Raw genomic sequence first — 15,549 nt, 5'->3', positions numbered from 1 at the left:
CCCTGAGCACCCCGCAGCACCCTGGAGCACCCCACAGCACCCCTCAGCACCCTGCAGCACCCTAGAGCACCCCACAGCACTCCACATCACCCTGCAGCACCCAAGTACCCCGAAGCACCCTGAGCACCCCACAGCACCCCCGCAGCACCCTGCAGCACCCCGCAGCACCCTGAGCATCCCGCAGCACCCTGAGCACCCCGCAGCACCCTGCAGCATCCCATAGCACCCTGAGCACCCCGCAGCACCCTGCAGCACCCCATAGCACCCTGAGCACCCCGCAGCACCCCACAGCACCCTGAGCATCCCGCAACACCCCACAGCACCCTGCAGCACCCTGAGCATGACTGCCATGCAGGCCCTGCCTGGCGCAGGTGGCCGTCTAGCCCGAGTTCAGGGCATCGCGACAGTGCCACAAGGACAAAGCTTACACTGACATCAGCCTCACGCAGAGGTGGAAAGTCTGGCTGCTCCTGCCAAAATGACGCCACCATTTGTTCCTCCAGGGGAGGGAGTCCTGTCCACCTCCACCACAAACTGAAATGCAGAGTTTATTGATAGGCTTTGTTTTAGATAAAACAAATTTATACAAACCCCTATATTGTCACAATAAGATCCCACAGATTACAGAATAACTATTATTTATATCTTAGAAATTATTTATTTTACTTTCAAAGTTTTAATTTCTCTAGCATTTTGATTATACATGAACCAAAATAGCACTAATAGTGTACATTTCCAATGGGCATATTTTATTATGTCATTGTGTTTGATCTTAGCATGGATTATGTAAGACAGGGCACAAACTATTTTTCCCTCATGTACTAAGTAGAAACTGTGACTCATTAAGTTTAAACTATTTTTTATAAGTGGTGGATCTATAATCAAACTCTATTGATTTTTTTCTTATCATAAAGCCCATGTTCCTTTGATAACTTTCTGCTTATTTGAACAGCAGGGAAGAATGTCTGGGTGATTCCTTTCAGATTACATAAATAAATAAATAAAGTTCGTATTTAATCAAAATTACATTTATTACACAGTTGACCTATCATAGGCTGGTCTTTTCCATGAAGAATTTTATTTTCAAAATACATTGTAGCAGTATAAGTCTGCATTTATTAAATAAAAATCCACTTGTTATCTTAAAGGTAAGAAAATTATCACTTAGTGGTTATAGATTCTCTATTAGCAAATTTTGCTCATGGTATCTTTTTGCATTTTTGTAATTTAAGTATTATATATCAAATGGATATATAATGCCTAGTAAACTATGGTTTGCTTTCATACTCCAATACTCTAAAAAGAATAAGTCTTTAAATAAATACATATACACGTGAATATATGTGCACATATTTGTATATACGCGCACATATGCATCCTTCTGCGTACATGTTGCATCTCCCTGTAGACAGAAATGGGAATTCGGTGAGGGAGAGCCTAGCAGTGTGCCCAGCCGTCCCCAGCATGCAGCTGCTGCTGCGCATGCGCTGTTTCTGCGGCGTTCGCTACGTCCGTGTAGTCCTTTCTCCGCTACTCCTCACTGAATGTCAGGGCTGCCTCGTCGTTTATCACCAGGGTAAATTAGGTAAAATGCAGGTGCCTTCCTATCTCCAGGGCTCCTGGCTTCCCCATAGCGAGTTCTCCAGATCTGAGAGCCAAAGGTGAGCAATGGCACCCGGGCGCTCACCGCTGCGGAGGAACGGGTGGAGGGAAAGCGTGCCGGGTGCGGGAAGGCCCCTCTCCCGTGCCGTGGGAAAGCGTGCCGGGTGCGGGAAGGCCCCTCTCCCGTGCCGTGGGACTGCTCCAGGCAGGGCAGGAAGCTGCCCAGAGGCAGCGAGGCCGAGGAGGGGACAGGCTGCTGTTGCTGGGGGAGTGTGGCGTGGCCCCTTTCTGCTCTCTATTGGGATAGTCATGCCGGCTGGGGACCTGTGCCTACTAAAGTCTACTTCCAGACTCCGTTCTCCCTGCCCGCGCCATGAAATGGCCCTGTGTGTGAGACTGTTTCCTCACAGGATATCTTCACTCTGCAGTAACTCAACTTTCTTTAAAGGGAATTCAAGGCAAAACCCATGCTGTATAAATTCTTTCTCACAGAAACGCTTTTTCTTTTCATAGTAAAGCTCCCAGGGTGTTTTTTATTTCAAACAGGATGATGCACTAGGCCCCAGGTTGCTAAAGCAGCCTGATAACTTGCTGTAGACAGGCTTGAATTTCATAAGAGGATGACAGAATGGGGGTAGGAGGGGTCCGTGGTGGGGCCTCTAATTCCCCAACTTCCCCTTAGGATGCTGTTCCCTATGTTGATTAGCCAATTACCCTCCCGCGTCTTTCTCAGGGAAGCGTCCCTGACGAGGAAAGCAAGCTGCAATGCAGACAGACTGGAAGTCAGAATCAGCCAGTTTTCTACTGCAGTCAGCAGAAAAAGCAATGAGTTCTGAGACCAACGTAAAAACAAAGATGATATGTTTAGTATGCAAGGCTTCAACTTGAGAAAGACTGTGGACACAGTTGGAAAAAGAATGTGATGATTTTTTATCATCTTAAAAACTGAGCTTTCCCTACATCCATGGAGGCATTCTTTTGGGATGTTTAGTACACAGGTATGCTGAAGTATACAGCATCGTCTCTTGGGAATGAGTAATCATAGAATTAGCAATTTCTAGGTATCAGTCTATGATAAAAAACTAAACTTTCTTCATGCAAACTAATTTTGCATAATTATAAAATATAATTATATCTTATGTTTCATGAATTTTCTGGTACTTCAATACAAACCAGAAAACTTGCAGAGAATGGAATGCCATGTGCATTTAAGATGCCAACAGCATGCATAGGGTTGCTGGAGAAAGTCTTTCTTACACAACAGTGAAAAATAAAAGACATAAAATAATAGGTTGGACATATCTTTATTCAGCTTGTTTTAAGGTCCACTCTAAGAAATGAACACCTTATTTGGTATGTCTTGCTAATTTAATTTGTATTCCAAGTGCTAGTTCACCAAAGCAGGCGTGAAGTCTGGAGATGGGAGTGTTGTCCCGCTCTGGCTGTACCGCTGTGCAGAGCAAGGCACTTAGCCTCGCTGGACCTCGGTTTGACTTCAAGACTAGGACACTTGTGCCTGCCCTTCCCGCCCCTCACTGTCTTGTTTCACAGCTTAAAGAAGTTGCGGCATATAAAAACATCTGACAGGTGGAAAGCAGTTCAGAACTGTAGCGTAGCAATTACGACTGAAGACGATTTTCGCATGGCATTGCTCTCCCGTGCGCTGATTCAGGCTCTTCTGCAACCTTGAACCTAAAGTCCGTGCCTGCACACAGCACGTGCTTCATGTGTATCAAGGCTGCAAGAGTGTAAAGGACTCAGAACATGGTGGCAGCTCATTCCCCAGCACAGTGTGTGTTTTCCATGTGCCCAGAAGGATGCTGGGCTGCCTAAGGACACAAAAGCTAAGTGGAATCACTGTTTTTGCAAATGAAACCCATAATACAGGACGGAAGAGGGATATGCAGAAAGATACAGGTTACAGTTCTTTACAGAGGGTGGAATTGGGAGTCATAAGCTGAGACGGACGCTGTAAGGATTTCAGTAGAAAATAAGAACATAAATTTTTGGATACTAAGGATTCCTAGGCTGTAAGTTAGATCACCATGGAAGCAGGCTCTTTAGAGACAGAGCAGACTCTGACAGGGGTGTAATGTGATGACTAGGAGTGAAGAAAGCAGCCCTGAAGTCACCTCAAATCCCCTCCCAACCCATGTGAGCAGCCACGTTTGTTCCAAACCCATCCTGGAAAACAGAAGTATCAGAATTTTCACAATGGCCTATGTCCACTCCCAGATATACCAGTGTAACCAGAACAGTCTTGCTCTGAGGGTCAAGGAATGCTCAAGGTAGTCCATTTAACCCAGAAACTCTGATCCATGTGTGCACGTGTGTGGGAAGGAGAGAGACAGAGACGCCCTGTCCCGTGCCTGTCCAGCGGGAGCTCAGTGAAGTCCCATCCTGTGCTCTTCCAACTGCACACACGTTCAGTCTTGTACGGTCTATTCCAGTCTCTGGATGAGGCAAATAACCTTTTTAAAAAATCTCTTGTTGCATGTTAAGCCACTGTTTCCTCTTTCTTTGCATCCAAAATTATTCAGTCTTCTGAAGGATTCAGAAAAGGAATTTTTGCTCACTGTGCAAAGCAGACACAGAGGTATTACAACTTAAAGCCAAGGAAACCTTACCCTCTGAGTTTTTTCTGGCATAAGCTGTGGGGCTTTTTAGCCACATTGGGTCCAGAATCTGCACCACCCAAACTTTCTCAGTGTGGAAACAGAGACGCCAAAGGGGCCTGATGTCCTGCAACAGCGTGGGGCCGTGAGGCGTTTCTGAGGCTCACTGCTCCTTGTGGCACCATGGACTTTCTGAGGAAGAGCCTTGCCGGCCAGGCAGGGGGGTGGGCGGAGGCAGCCTGGTCCACCGAAAAGGCTCCAACCCCTATCGATGGAGCCAGAATCCCAGGTGCACGTCCTGGCCACATGACCTTAAACAAACGGAGGTTAATCCTCCTTGGATTCATTCCTTCATCTATAAGGTGCAGATGATAACACGTAACTTGCAAAGTGTTGTAACATCAGACATCCTGGATAGGGCCACCTGGGAAAGCGTGCTGGCCCCAGGTGTGCCGACACGGCAGGCACTGTCATTGTTCTCATTTAGACTGCTCCTGCAACACAGCCACCCTCTCCACCTCCAGAAGCAGCACCTGGGTGTGGCGTCCTGCTGTCATGTTCCTGTGCCCTGACCCCGCCTCGCTGCCCAGCCCCTGCCAGCACCCCACACCACGGCCACACAGACCTCAGCTGCTCCTGCTCAGAGCACAGTCCCAGCTCAGTCCCTTGCGCCTGCTGTTCCATCCCCAGAACCCCTGCCCAGTGCATGCACTTCACGTCTCTGCTTGCGTCCCCTTCTTGACGAGGCCTTGCCTGATTCTCCCTGAAATAACTCCCCTCCCCGGCCGTCTCTGTCTCCTTTTCTGCCTTAACTGTCCTCACAGCACGTAACTACCTGGCACTGCAGCAGCGGTTTGTGTTGTTTTTATCTTCTTCACTGACTGCAGTGGAACATCCGTGGCTACAAGGACATTGTCTCTTTGGTTCATTGTTCAGCTCTACATGTGACTCAGATAGTTGTTAAATGAATAAACATTATTCTGTTAGTGCCCCCACCCCAGGCCCAGCAGAGCTGGCTTCTGCAAAATTGTGACAGTCACAACATTTATCTTTCCTCCAAAAAAAGGGTTATGATATGTCACCCTTTCCAAAGTTTTGCATTTTTCATTTTGAGGAAGAGACCTAGATATGCCAATATTTAACCCAGGTAAAGAGATGGCTGATGGATAAATGCCTGTTAGGTAGTTTTTCTCCACGCCTCAGTTTCCTGTCTAGCATCATTCTTGTTAGAGCTGTTGCCGTAGTTCAATCATCTGTGGTGGATCTTCCAAAACCTCCGGTCACGATCACCTCCACCCATCTGTGTCCGCGGGGTGGGGGAATGCCTGCTGCATGCTTTGTTCCGGCCTTGAGGAAGGCTTCATGGCGATGACAGGAACCAAGACCACTAAACATTGCAGAGATATGCGACTGAGTGGGGCGTCTCTGCGCATGCGTGAAGGGCAGGTGGCCAGTCCCGCGCTGGGTGAGCGACAGGCAGTGCCACACGACGCGCATTCGTCATCTGCAGCCTAGAAAAGTGCCGGCTACTGCTCCGCAGAGTGGGCTGATTCACAAAGACAGAAGGCAGGGGACAAATGCAGTCCAGTGGACGAGTCCCATTGGTGGAGAAGTAGGTCGAGCTGTGCGGCGTGCAGACGTTTATGGTAACAAGACTCGAGCCCAGAAATAACCGTGCAGGAAACAACACACAGAAAACGGCTGGGAATGTATTTTGGGTGATTGCATATAAAGCACCCAAACCCTCTCCCTGGCGATTAGCACCAGTAAGAACAAAGGAAGCACCGTCTGCAGCAGGGACACAGACACCGCACAGCCCAGCAGTCGTAGCCCTGCTGAAGGTGGAGGAGAGGCCTGGAGGGCTGCGGGTTGCCCCGACTCCAGCAGCAGCCCTCCCTGCCGCCTGGTATTACCCCCTGAGCTGTGTCTGCTTCTCCACCGTCAGCAGCGAGACAGGTAAGGGAAAGAGGCCAGGCCAGAGCTGGAAGGGGCCATCCTTGCCCGGCCTGGCCTGGCCGTCCCGCCTGTGAGAGCAACAGGTCTCGGGTGCACAGCAGTGACACCCCGTGAGCAGGACGCCTCCTTTTCCTGCACACAGAGTACGTGCAGGTGTAGGACGACCGGCCTGTGCAACCTCCAAAAGACAGGGAAAAAGTGCCAAAACAGCGTATAAACTGCAGATCCTCAAATCTAAATTAGCTTATACAGAGCAAGAAGACTGTAACTGAAACATAGTGTTTCTACTTTTCTTTATTTAAAAAAAGCCAAGTTAATTCTAAATAATTTTTATATCCAATAGAGAAATAATATACCAACATCATTCATTCATTTTTAACAACTTTCAAGAGAGACTGAGGATTTTCTCAGTATCTGCAAACAAATTCAGATGCCCGTTCACCTGCACTCAGGGCCCTCAGCAGCAAGTGCCTGCATCCTGCGTCCGTCCCACACCCGCCACCCCGACACTGTCACCTGCAGCACCAGGGAGCGTATTTAGATACATACCTCACACCTGAAGCCTTGGGATTTTAGAGGGATGGTTATGGTGGGAAAGCACCCTGTGGTTTGGGAAAGAAAGAAAACAGTAGATCAGAGTAGAATTAGGAAGTGTCTGCATCTGGTGAGCAAAATAGGCAAATGAATTACCAGACAGGAGAGACCCTGTGGGGACCGTGGCGTGCCTTGCGGAGGCAGGTTTGCCGCCATGCACCGAGGTAACCTGTGCTCTTTCAGTTCAAGCTGAAGAATCAAGGGCACCCAGGAGTGGGCTCTTTTGATTAGGTGACAATTATTTAGAAAAGATCTGGAATTTGTTGCTTAGAACTTAGTGCAAAACTCAGTCCCTCTGTTCTGTTCCCAGCTGGAACCCGGGCTTGTCCTAAGCACTCATGCAGATCAGGGATCTGGGCAGGGAGGGCTTGTTCTGAGCAGAGCGCCTGGGAGCTGGGGGCCCCCCGCCCTCCTGACAAGGCCGACATGAGTCTTGGCAACTTGAAGTAGGTAAATGCTCTGCCAGCACGGACCTTTTCGTCTCTTGGAAATTTATCTCTGAGGTAATGCCACTTAAGAGCCTCAGATGCTTGTGAGTTTTGAAAGGTAGGGAAGTGTGGTGTGCTGGTTGGCTTGAGATTATGTTAGAAGACCAGGTGACAATCCCAGACTCGTTGAGGGCATGTTAATGGCAAACAGGTTATTTCAATTCCCTGGACCTAAGTTACTCCAGATGTAACATAAGAATTTTGAGTGGGTTATCTCTATAATTCTAGTGCTGATATTCTAGGATTCAAGGAAAATGACAGTGGCTGACACGGGGAACATGGTCATCTCAGTCCACACCCAAGCTTAGCAAGAGCGGCGAGAGGTTCTGCTAGAATAAATCCAGCCTCTCAGCGATCGCTGTTGAAACCGTGTCTGTGAATAGACATCGCCTGAAAGTTTTCCATGACACTGAAATAAGACAAGCAACAGCACTGTCATGTAAGACGTGGCTGGGAACCATGACAGTTCAGTCTAAACAGGGCTGAGTTTGGTCTCATCCGGCCACTGCAAACCCACTTTCAGCTTCGAGACCCCCTTTCCTCCACGCGAAGCGGAAGACTTCTGCTTGTGGAAGAGTCTCAGAGGTCTCCCGGTGAAGCCCCTCATTGTCCAGGTTGGGGGAAGGGAGGCAAGGAGGGAAGGGGGCTGGGACCCCAGCGCCATCAGTGGGGGAGCTGTCACCAGGACCCGGGCGGCCTCCGGCTGTGGGACGTGGGGGGGCAGCACTCAGGGGCTGGCGCCCTTCCCAGCAAATCTGTCATACTGAACAGCACCCGGGCTGAGGTGACATCTCCCCTACCACAGAGGGAAAGACACCACGTTTCTCTCAGCATGTGCCTGGGATATTTGAAGGAGGACCAAAGTGAGAGAAAAACGATCTTGAGCTGCTCTGTCTGGCCTTAGCACGTGGATGAGGTATATTCCAGGTGATAACAGGGTCACTGTCCTCAGAGTAGCAAGATAGCCAAGGTCTGCCCTGTGCCCCACCATCCCCTCTCTGCACGGCCTCATCCTGGTTCTCAGCGGCCCCCCACCCTCCTGCCCACCCAGATCCCTCCAGCTTTCTAGGCACTCGGAGTCAGGAACCCAGTGCCCTCCTGAATGTCAGTCCAGAGCTCTGTATTTTCCTGATTTCCTAACCTCATTTCCACCTCAGATTGGAGCTAAACTCCATTAATCAGAACTCTGGTAGGCGGCAGGCTAACTTAGCTAGAAATTCCTGCACAGTTTTCAATGACTGATGACATAACTAAATCCTCAATAAGCCAATGCAAAGTATAAAAAGAAGAAAAAAATCAGAAGATACATGCTAAAAACAATAACAACGAAAATGTTCTGAATGGTTAGGCAGAAGGGGATCGTGTTCCTGTCTTCTGAGGTACAGCTGAACGTCAGCAAGCTGATGTAGAAGGAGCCCACGGGCATCCTCTCGGGGGGCGGTGGGGGTCTGCTTGCTGTTGAGGCAGAGGCACTTGCACCATGGCAAGGGCTGCGGCGCCTCAGTGCCAGAGGCCCAGCTCTGTCACCCAGCGGCATGGGCTGGGGAAGACCGTTAACCTCTGGCTCTGTGTCGCTGTCCGTCCTAGGGAGCAGCGGAGCCTCTTTCAGGGCTGTGATGGGCGTCAAGTGCAGACACACAGACAGCCACCTGCCATGAGACTTTGGGAGTCTGGCTGTTCTGCACTCACAGATGCTCTCCTGCTCCTGTGAGGCAGTGCCTGTGATATGTCCGTGGTACGGGCCACTTTTTTCTTTACTATTATTGCAGTTGCTAATTAAACACCATCATCTTTGCATTAGAATTGAATTCCTTTTCAAATTTCTGTATTTACAAATCAGAAATATGTATCGACATCCATTTATTTCTATGATTAAAAAAAACACCTCTCCAATGCCACCTCAAATAGTGGTCTGATCACTGTTTAGTGGTCTTTCATCATCTGAAACATTGGAGCGCACGCTCGGACCAAGTCCTCTTTGGCCTGGTAAAGTCTGGAGTGGTTTTGCGTTGGAGAATTACTCCTCTTGCTGTTTCTTCTCTGCTTTCTAAATGGCTTTATAGTTGCTTGCCCACAGTCTGTTTGAGTTGCTAGAAAGAGCAGCAGTAACTCAGTCAGGACTAGATGTTAAAAGAATTCAAGGTGGTATCTTAGACATGTCTGTTAGAGACAGGTTACTGCAAAGCCAGTGCTTGTATTTATAAAGTTGGAATCCACAAAGTTCTGACCCAACCAGACTCTAGTCATGAGGGTGGAGGAAAACAAGCTACGGCCACCACAGTTTTTTTATTTAAGAAAATCTTTTTGTACTATACTCCAATTATAACCATGGAGTATAAATTGTTCTTAACAATCTCTCCCAAAGAAGATTAAATCCGCCCTACAGCATTTCATAAAGCTCGCACGGGAATTAAGATCTGACGTGTAATAGCAGTTAACATGAGGTTTGTGATTGGCTGACAGCAGCGTAGACAGCGCTTGGCCTTAGCCACTGAGTCAACTCTGTCTTCTGCATTCAGTATCCTCCCCGGGCAGTGGCTGGACCAGACCTTCTCCAGCTTCCATCCCAGTGAGCACCTGCGCTGGCACCTCGTGCTGGGTGACGCCTTTCTGGACTCTGCTCCTGTGCAGCTTTGCTAGATGACAGGCTTAAAAGAGAAAATGGCAAAGATGGAAACTGATGATACTTTAGTGTTCTCTGTGATCTTCTATCTAAATAATTATGCTTTTTTATTATAACATAAACTTGTCCTTTAAAATGATTTTCTGGGAGGGTCACTTGAAGCCAGGAGTTCAACACCAGCCTGTGAGACCCCATCTTCACAGAAAATAAAAAATTAGCTGCACATAGTGGCGCATGCCTGCAGTCCCAGCTACTCGGGAGGCTGAGGCAGGAGGATCTCTTGAACCCCCAGGAGTTTGAAGTTGTAGTGAGCTAGGATGACACCACGGCACTCCAGCCTGGATGACAGAGTGAAATCCTGTCTCAAAAAAAAATTAAATTTAAAAAGTTTTAAGTAAAAAATAAATATACAATTTTGTGATAAAGTGTTTTTTTTATCACAAATACATTTTCCCTATTTGCTAGAACATTGAATACTAGATAGAAACTAGCAAAATTAACTCCTCAAATTTTTGTGGTTGGAATATTCGTTCTGTGGATTATTTGTACAATTTTCTGGCACAGAAAATTCTGGTCCATTTCCTATAGGCCACCTCCACTCATGACTCATTTCATGATTGCCCGCCACAAACACGTAACTGGAAGGGGAAATTGCCTGAGCATGTGAAACCAGAGAGAGGTTTCTGAAAGCTCACTGTAAACGGTTATGAGTTCTGGAAGAGGCTGGTGCTTGGTAGATGCTCAGAACCTGCTTATTGATGGACCAACTGTTCCCATCCATGAACCCCCATAGTTATGAGTTGGCTTCATTGCAAATGTGTTTTGAAATAGTTAAATGTGGTAACTCAAGACGTTCTATTGGCCTGCGGGAACTTTTGGTCACCCAGGCGATTCTCACCGGCCTTTCATTCCTGCGTTCGCCACCGTCAGGACAGAGCCTCAGACGCGGCGCAGAGCTGCTGCCTTTGGAGAAGAGCCCACTCGTAGAGCAGGCTCCACTCTCAGGTGCAACATGCTTCGCTCGTCATCGTCACCCCCATTCTGCAGACGCACTGGCTTCCTGGGCTTCTGTGCTGAGGGCCTGTGATGAGACGGGCCACCACGCATGCACAGGGGACCTTGCGTGGCACATCCTACTTGCTGGTTCTTGGGCAAGAGCTTTGAGAAGGGCCGGGCAGTTTTACCATCCCCCCTTTACCGCTGAGCTGCAGGAGGCTCTGGAGACGCAGGTCCCCAGCGTCACCCGATCAGCAAGCCCAAAGTCACAGTGGGGGCCGAGTTAGATAACTTCTAGGTCCACAGCAGTTTTGCTCTTGCTGTGCTCTGTCACTGTTGCAGAACTGAAAGCTGGCAGGTGCGTTGGAGGCAGGCGTCAGCCTCCTGGTTCCTGGCGGTGAGGGCCCCTTCTCGGCTGGCTCTGACGCCGTGTGAAGAAGCTTGTCTGTTTCTGCTTTAATCTCTTTAGGGGACGGTAACTTAGAAATTGAGTGGGGAGATGAATAGATGTCTAGTTGTCAAAAAGGTGCTCTGTGCTCCTTGCCCATGTGATGCCGAAGGCAAAACGCAGAGGCAGGTGAATTGAAGGTGACCCTGAAATTTAGAAGGTGAAGAACTAGAGTCTTGTAAATGGCATGCTTGGTAGGAAGGTGAAGAAGTCCATAAAGCACGGGCCCCTGTCCTTGTCCCAGTGCAGGCTGCTGTGGTCCCGGACGCAGGGCGCAGGGCAGGCAGGCCTTTCTTTCCTGTTCGCCACTTTCGGTGACTCGCTTCTTTTCCAGATTCTTCAGGGTAACCTGATGATTTCCATTAAAGACATTTAGGAGAAAGTCATGAAAATAAAAAGTCTTTCCCGTGGTTTCTCCTGTGGTTCAGCGGTCACAGTGCTTCAGCAGGGTGCCTGTGCTTTCTCCGTTTCGAGTCACCCTGTCTCGGGGCAGCGGTGCTGGTGCCGGAACACCCCAGGGCTGTTGTGCAGAGCGGACACACTTGCTTATCCCGCAGAAACTTCTCTAATCATGGCCCATGAGTGTGACAAAGTGCATAAATTGAGAGGAGAATATAACTTTTATATTTCCAAATATTCATTAAAACAGGATTGACTTCAATTCCCCAAAGTTTGAGCTCTAGGCAAATGGCAAGGAGGACACTCAAGACTTATTCATCCAGTGTATCTGATTGCATTCGCTGGTTTAGTTTTCTTTCTCTGCTGCTCGTTGAGAATACTTTTATCTCTGTGATAAAGAAAATGATTTATAACAATAATCCAGAAGAGAGACAGTATTTGTTTAACATAATTAGTGATGCTCTGTGACTAATAAATGGCAAAATTGTTTTGCTGAAGTTTAGAAAGGTGTGTCAGATTTAAATATTTCTTGATTCGATGTGGGATAACAAGGATGTTATTTTCTGTTATTGATATATTGAGCTCCAAATCTTTTTTCTCTAACAAAAGCCTTTTCTGCATAAAATCCACAAAGAGAACACAGAAGGCACCATATCTCAGCTCTTAGTCAATCGGTATTTTCTATTAGTCAATATATGTCATTTCTTCATCATTAATAAACTTTAAAAATTCTTCTTACTCTGATTTTTTTAATCATGGAAACAAAGAACAGATGTAAAAATGGTATGCAGTTAACCAAATCCAATCGAAGGGGGTGAATAAATTTAAGAATCCTTTTGTTACCACTTGTATTTTGCAATGGCAGTTACTCAGGATGGTGAGCAGAGGCACAAATCCCAGATGTTCCTGAGTGTTAAGCAGAATACATTTCAGATGAAATGTAGGGGTTTCAGGTCATTCTTAACATATCTTTTTTAAAGAGTTTTTCTAAATACTTTTTTGAGATTGAGCATAACACTTATTCACAATCATTTCTGCCAGCTCACCGTAATTTTCCTGAGCCCATGGCAGGGCGACTGTAATAGCAGCGTGCCGGTCAGATGCTGTGTGGCGGGTGTTGCCGTGGCAAGCACTCCGCCCAGCCCCGCCTTTCACAGGCGCTCGGTCACTGCGCACCGTCGCCCGCCCACCCTCAAGCCCAGCCCATGGCGACGCACACAGAGGGGTCAGAGCTCACCAGACCTCCTCTCCATTCCTGGGGCTTCACTGTTTATCGTGATGAACTGTCTCCAGTCTTAGATTCCAAAGAACTCCCAGTGCAGCCTCAACGTATGCTTAGGATACTGAACTCCCAGCATGGGTGGCATCCCTGCTGGTCCCTCAGAAACGCCAGGCTGTCTTCTGTGTCACCTGAGTATCACTGTGAAAATAGACAATCTAAAAGCGATTGCTGCAAACATCTGTTTGAGAGTTGGCAATGAGTAAAGTTCATGAACTCTTAGAAAGCCTAGGAATATGATGCATGCAACTATTATGCATCTGGTTGGGCTATAAATAAATAAAGCCAGTGAAGAAAATAAGTCATTCTTAAAAGTCAGATATAATAAAAAATTAACATTTTAAAACTTTATTTACAATGTTTACTAGTTTAAGGTTAATTAAGGAAATCAATAGTTCACAGAGAATATCTTAAATGGCCTTCTGTGTTCTAGCACAGCCCGTTTTCTTTACACCAACATTTCAGCGCAGCTGCAAATGGGATGTAAGGGTTCTGTTATTGATAAGCGGAGTTTGACTTGCAGTTAACTTGCTGTCCATGCTCTTACGACTAAACTTCAAGTTCTAGCCACTTTTTCTTTTCTTTCCTTTTCTGTCTTTTTTTATTTTCTTTGCAGAAGACCATCAAATGAATTGTCACAGTTCTCGAATAATGCAAGACACAGAAAAGGATGATAACAATAATGATGAGTACGATAATTACGATGAACTGGTGGCCAAGTCGCTGCTAAATCTTGGCAAAATTGCCGAGGATGCAGCCTACAGAGCCAGGACTGAGTCAGAAATGAACAGCAACACCTCCAACAGTCTGGAAGATGACAGTGACAAAAACGAAAACCTGGGTCGGAAAGGGGAGTTAAGTTTAGACTTAGACAGTGACGTTGTTAGAGAAACGGTGGACTCCCTTAAGCTCTTGGCACAAGGACATGGTGTTGTGCTCTCAGAGAACATCAGTGACAGGAGTTACGCAGACAGCATGGCACAGCAGGACGGCAGGAACATGAACTACGTCATGCTGGGGAAGCCCATGAACAACGGGCTGGTGGAGAAGATGGTGGAGGAGAGCGACGAGGAGGTGTGCCTGAGCAGCCTGGAGTGCCTGCGCAACCAGTGCTTCGACCTGGCCCGCAAGCTCAGCGAGACCAGCCCGCAGGACAGGGGCCAGCCGCCAAACATGAGCCTGCGCCAGCACACCAGGCAGGAGGACGACTTCCCGGGGAGGACGCCGGACAGGAACTACTCAGACATGATCAACCTCATGCGGCTGGAAGAGCAGCTGAGCCCCCGGTCCAGGGTGTTTTCCAGCTGCGCCAAGGAGGACGGGGGGCATGAGCGGGACGACGACACCACCTCCGTCAACTCGGACAGGTCCGAGGAGGTGTTTGACATGACCAAGGGGAATCTGACCCTGCTGGAGAAAGCGATTGCTCTGGAGACGGAGCGCGCCAAGGCCATGCGGGAGAAGATGGCCATGGAGGCAGGCAGGAGGGACGGCATGAGACCGTATGAGGACCAGTCCCCCAGACAGCTTCCCGGCGAGGACAGGAAGCCCAAGTCCACTGACAGCCATGTCAAAAAGCCATACTATGGTAAAGGTAATATTTCTACCTAACGTAAGTTGTCCCGTGAGAACACGAGCCAGAGTGAGAGGTGTTGTAGCTACGATTAAAGTATGAGTCACACTAGATTCTTTCTCCACTGCACATTTTTAGAGCTGATTCCAGAATTACATTGTGTGATTTTGTTTCTGAAGAGCAAATAAAATATTTGTCTGAGAAATACATAAAGCAGCTCAATGTGATATTGTTAGAGCAGATGAATGACAGGAAGCTCCCGTGGGAATTGCATTCCCTGGGAAGACAGGAGGAACACTAGGGATGCCAGCGGGCCTGTGCTGTCAGCCACAGTCCACGCAGAGCGGCGAGGGCTTAGGGGACAATTGGCCAACCACAGATGAAGCACATATTTTACAAATCGGATTGGGTAGGTGACATCATGGTGTATAGAATTATCATGAAATGCCAATTATTGATGGAACCAGCCCCCACAGAAAACAGCCCTGATAGAAATGGAACCGCAGTGCAGTGGCCGTGCGTGAGACGAGGGCAGTGAGTGCACAGGGCCACCGCAGAGAGGGAGGCAATGCAGCCACGTGCTGAGCAAGGCATGGCGTGGCCGCAGCTGAGGTCAGTAGGAAGCGATTCCCTGAGTATTCTCATTCCTCTCACTGATTCCATTCTGCTGTGGAAACAGTCACGGTGCTTTTCTCAGATATAATTTATTATAAAACACTCAGAACTATCCAATATGATAGTTTTAGCTCAATTTTATTTTATGACATATGCAGGCACATATTTGCATACATCTTTCTATTTAACTATTTATGCATATATACTATACATATATAGTAAGTGTATAATGTGTGTGCATATATATATATATATCTTTAAATCTCCAACCTGAATGAGTGAGTTCATGTTTGCAATGACGAGTGTCCACTTTCAACATGAAACAGGCGATAATTCAGCCTCACACAAAACCCTGGCGTTG

General features: G+C 47.7%; 1 protein-coding gene across 3 annotated transcripts in view; it reads left to right on the top strand.

Moving 5' to 3' along the window:
* Positions 1–15,549, top strand: part of MYT1L (myelin transcription factor 1 like) — a 140,150-nt gene that overhangs the window by 35,368 nt on the left and 89,233 nt on the right. For all 3 annotated transcript variants that reach the window (XM_045548966.1, XM_045548965.1, XM_045548964.1), the window contains exon 5: positions 13,617–14,588. In XM_045548966.1, coding sequence (XP_045404922.1) covers positions 13,617–14,588 — 972 coding nt within the window. The remainder of the gene's footprint in view (positions 1–13,616; positions 14,589–15,549) is intronic.

The sequence above is a fragment of the Lemur catta genome, chromosome 4, assembly GCF_020740605.2.
Source record: "Lemur catta isolate mLemCat1 chromosome 4, mLemCat1.pri, whole genome shotgun sequence".
Lineage (NCBI taxonomy): Eukaryota > Metazoa > Chordata > Mammalia > Primates > Lemuridae > Lemur > Lemur catta.
Note: the sequence above shows the minus strand (reverse complement) of the source record. Positions and strands in the feature narration are given on the sequence as shown.